The following is a 5,073-nucleotide window of genomic DNA, read 5'->3' as shown; positions in this document are numbered from 1 at the left end:
AATAGTATTATATTTTTGTTTCAAACATTCAAATACATCCAACAATTACAACAAAAATCTAAAGGTATTAAAAGAATTATAAATAAGCATTAATTAACTTTGACTGTAATTATCTTAATGAATCATACAGTAACCATTTATTTTCTCAATTCATTTGAGAAAATAATTATCATACCAAAACATAGAGAAATTGAGATAAATTTATATTTATTGCAATTTTCCTTAAAAATCCAATCCTCTTGTGTATATACACACGCTATTTTTGTCTCTAAAAAAACATCACATACAAGCAAAATGACTCGGAAGAGAATAAAACATGAGCAACTCCCTAATGAAAATAAGCGAAACTCTATCCTCTCCAAAAGAGCCGAAGGGCTGGTCAAGAAGGCTGAGCAATTGCAGATTCTTTGTGGCGTTGACATTGCCATCATTGGCCACCGGCAGACGGGCGAAAGCAATGCCATTCTTTGGCCATCACCAGAGGCTGTGGCTGAGCGGGTGAATAAATTCATGGAGTTTCCGACAATTGAAAGAAATAAAAAAATGGTAACTCATGAAAAGTATGTCGAGCAAAATGTCAACAGTGAAAGGGAGAACATGGCTAAGTTAAAGAGGGCCACGGAAGTGAAGGAGGGCCATCACTTGCTGGCCAAAAAGCCGGTGGACATGATGCAGATGCTGGAGCTGGATTTGGTGGAGGAGATGGTGGCGGAGATGCTTAAGAATCTGAAAGTGAGGGCTGCAGAAGTTGGGCTGCCGACGCCGGCAGATTCTAGGGCCAGGACAGGGGCAGCGCCAGCAACGGAGGCTGAAGATCAGGGCCTGATGAGGGCGATTGTCGCGGTGGGGGCCGATAAGTGGTTCTCTAACAGCCCTGGAGGCAGCAGTGATGGCACCGGTGGTTCTTCTCTTGGGTTTGGAGGTTTCTCAAGTGCCACTGCTGCCAGCGGTTCTTCTTCTAGTTTTGTAGGGTTTCCTGGTGGCGCCACTGCTATTGGTGGTTCCTCTTCTGGTGTTGGAGGATTTTCTGGTGCCACTGTTGCTGCCGGATCTTCTTCTAGTTTTGCAAGGTTTTGTACTGGCATTGCTGCCGTTGGTGGTTCATCTACTGGTTTTGGGGGATTTTTCAGTGCTGGTGCTGCTGGAGGTTCTTCTTCTGTTTATGCAGGATTTTCCGGTGATGCTTTTGCTGGCAGTTCTTCTTCTAGATTTGCGGGGTTCTCTGGTGGCGCCGTTGTTGGAGGTAGTTCTTCTGGATTTGGAGGGTTTTCTGGTGGCACCACTGGTGGTGGTGGTAGTTCTTCTGGTTTTGGAGGATTTTCCAATGCCGCTGCTGCTGGGGGTTCCTCCGGTGGTTTTGGAGGATTTTCCAGTATCAATGCTGATGATTTCGAGTCTTCCAGTGATTTGGAAAGGTTTTTTGATGGCGATGCCGATGATGCCTCCGGCGCTTCCTCCAGTGGTTTTGGAGGTTTCTCTGGTGTCGATGGTGGCTTCTCCGGTGGCGTTGGCGGATCTTCCGGTGGAAATATTTAATAGGTATTGGGTTGCAGCATATATGATTGGTTGGCAGTAATATATATGATTGTTATTATTTTACCAGTATTGATTTTTACAGTTATATGTGATAAGTTAAACAATCATCTTTTTTATGAAAGAATAATACTCAATCATTCATTACTGTCACAAAATGTTCTTCGGAGTAATTTATTGTCAGTGTTTTATATTTAATATATTATGTCAAAAAAATAAAATATTTCATATAATACTATATATCTACATTATTAAGTTTAGAATATCATATTCGAAACTTATCATTTGAGTTTTATATTATAAAAATTACACACATTTCAAAATTACAAATGAGATTGTAGTCTCTTGAGTTTTTAAATTATTATTATTATTATTCAATTTGTTGTTACATCACTAAACACATCATACTTTTGTATTTTTAGACAAAGCAGTATTCAACAATTATTTTGATTCTAATGATATTAAAAGAACAGAAAATATAAGAATAAAAAATAATGTATATTAAATCGTATGCGAACATATTTCAAGTCGTTTAAAAGTTTTGCAAAAGTTACACCTATTTAAACTTTGCACCTTCCTTCTATAAGCACACGGATTATGGAATTTAATTCAATGCATAAATATACAAATAGGTTAAACGTAACCGTAGAATCAAGGATTAAAAAATATATATAAGGGCCAATAGTACTGCAAATTATAAATGTTGAATTTATTCATACAAATTTCAAACACATAGTGTCTTTTATATATATATATATCGCGGCGGTTGGACAATACACCGTATTACTATAAATAACACACCGAATTCATATAATACAAATACAACAGATGAACTAACAACACAAACAATAGTTAATTTCATCAGACCACTACAAAAGTATGTTATCTGTAGAAAATAAGTCTATTACAAAAAGTTGCTTTTGTTACGAAATTTGTCGAGACAAAAATTTTAATGGTTGGTCAGCTCTTTTTTTTTGTGTTTCGATAATTTATCCGTAATAACTACATTTTGAACAAAATCGTAAAAAATAGGTAAGTATTAATTTTTTTTTTAAAATATTTAAAAATATATATATAAAATTATTTTTTTATTTTTTATTTTTTATTTCGTTTCGGTAATTTATCCGTAACAATTATATTTTGGACGGGATGTCTTCATATATATATATATTTGTTACACAATTCAAACCGTAACAAATAGGTAAATATTAAATTTTCTTGTATATTTAAGAAAATCTATATAAAATTATTTTAAAATAAAAATATATTTATTTTGACAATTTATCCGTAACAATTACATTTCGGACGGATGCCATCCTCTGTATATATAAATATTAATTTGTTACTTAATTCAAGTTATAACAAATAAGTCAAGATTAAAATTTTCAATATATATATTTATAGATTATATATAATTATTTTTAAAAATATAAACAAATTTGTTTCGATAATTTATTTGTAACAATTATGTATATCACGAAATGTCAGTCATATATATTTGTATGTGTTGCAAATTGAATCCGTCGTAACAAAAAATTTATTATAATCATAAATAAAAAAAATTGTATACAATTATTTTAAATTTATCATTTAATTACAAAATTTGAATATTACAGACTAAAAATATTTTATTTATTATTTTTATAATTTCATTGTTAATTATGAATTAATTGGTAAAAATAATTAAAATATCTTCAATTTTTTCTAATTAATATTATTTTAAATTTAAAATAAAAATAAAATCAAACATAATTTAAAAACCAAACTTTAACACCGCCGGTCAATTTCTTTCTTCCTCCCATACTTTTCTTTTTCCTCTTTTTCTTTCTCTTTTTTCTTCTTCTTTTCCAATCTTTTATTCTTTCTCCTCTTCCTCCTTTTCTTGTTTTCTTCTTCTTTCTTGGCCTCTTCTTCTTCATTTCTTTTCTTTTTTGTTTATTTATTCTTTGTTTCATCTTCTTCTTTTGCAGAGCAGCCATTGTCCGGATTTTCTATTCATGGTTGACGATTGATTCCATGGATGAAAACTGAAGACGTTAGAGAAGACGCCATCACTACCTAATGGAGCTTTCTGGCAAAAGAAAGAAAGAAGAAGGTGAAGTTGTTTGTACCATGTCTTTGATTTATGAAATTAAAATTCTAGAAAAAATTCTAGAACAACCCATACCACTTAGTCATGCCCATAACTAAGTTGGCCATTATATTTTGTTCCATAAATTCAATTACAGAATTTTCAAACTTATATACGGTGGACTTAGTCACGCTTATGACTAACATTGTATTAACAGTTTGTCAATTTGTATTACTTGTAAAAATCATGTCAAAACTAACTTCTTTGAATGCGCACTTTACGCATTCCATCCCAGAATTCATTTAATCCTAACATTCATTGGTCTCAAATAAATCCGATTACACTAAAATCACTAACATGCCTCTACCTAGAACTAATTCGGAAGCTCTTTATCTTACATAAGGCTTCTTGCCATCATTTGAAAGTGCCTAAACTCTCAAAAGTCTCCAACTTTCTTTCTAGGGTGTGTTTGTTTGGGGGTTTGGATTTTGAGTTAGAATTTGAATAGTAAAAATTTTGAATTTGAATAGTTGTATGATGTGATATAAATAGGTATTGATGTGATGTTTTGAATGTAAAATTGATTTTTAATATAATATAAAAAATAAAAAATAGGTGTTTGATTTAATGTTATTGAAAAAAAAAATAGAAAGAATAATATATTTAAAATCTAATCCCCCAAACAAACACACCCTAGGGGTATCGACCCTAATCATATTGGCCGTTATAATTGTCAATAAAAAGTAAGAAACAATGACTCCCAAAAAAATACTTTGTTTGCATTGGTCTGCACAAATAAGTGTGAACTAACTAAAGATTCTTATTAGAGACTTTCAAAGCCTTCTCAATAGGAAAAAGACTTTTGGATTTGTTTCCATAATTACGCCATTCACACAAATCAATGACACAAGTTTTTAGTATTCCAAGAATCATACTTCTCTTATTTAACAATGGAAATGCCATAGCTTCAAGTCATTTTTTTCTACAACAGTAAGGTAAGGACAAAATTTCCCATATTTGTTACTAACTCCGTCGTCCAATTACGTTTCCATTCTCTTTGTAAATTACAAAAAGAATGAGAAAAAATTTGGCATGGAAAGAGTACTTTAAATTGTAACATTTTCATTGGGTCATATTGACTTTCGCTACAGTTTTGACATATTTATTAATCTTTGACCTTACAAATACAGTTATCAACCAAGATAAAATGCCTACTATCCATTAGTTGTCTAAAGCTCAACAAGTTATATCAAAGATCATGCACAAACTTTGCATTAATGAGAGTCTTGAGTTTACCTTGGTGAGTTTCAGGGTTTAGGGTTTGGGGTTTGGGGTTTGGGGTTTAGGGTTTAGGGTTTAGGGTTTTAGGGTTTAGGGTTTAGGGTTTAGGGTTTTTTTTTTTTTTTTTTTTTTTTTTTTGGCTGGGCTCAAAGAGCTGCCTACGTACCCCAACGGGATCAAGCCATACG

At 32.3% G+C, this 5,073-nt stretch overlaps 1 protein-coding gene across 1 annotated transcript; it reads left to right on the top strand.

Annotated features, from left to right (window-relative positions):
• Positions 1–294: 294 nt before the first annotated feature.
• On the top strand, positions 295–1,620 carry LOC127266250 (uncharacterized). Its single transcript, XM_051296436.1, has one exon. It carries the CDS (start codon positions 295–297, stop codon positions 1,534–1,536), a length of 1,242 nt encoding a protein of 413 aa, XP_051152393.1. The 3' UTR covers positions 1,537–1,620.
• Positions 1,621–5,073: the final 3,453 nt, after the last annotated feature.

This window comes from Andrographis paniculata, unplaced genomic scaffold (genome assembly GCF_009805555.1).
Source record: "Andrographis paniculata isolate CXL003 unplaced genomic scaffold, ASM980555v1 Contig75END, whole genome shotgun sequence".
Classification (NCBI taxonomy): Eukaryota; Viridiplantae; Streptophyta; class Magnoliopsida; order Lamiales; family Acanthaceae; genus Andrographis; species Andrographis paniculata.
The sequence above is the reverse complement of the archived record's forward strand: the minus strand, read 5'-3'. Positions and strand labels throughout refer to the sequence as shown.

Coding starts and splice junctions, on each gene's coding strand:
- LOC127266250 (XM_051296436.1), top strand. CDS start 295: ATGACTCGGAAGAGAATAAAACATGAGCAACTCCCTAATGAAAATAAG.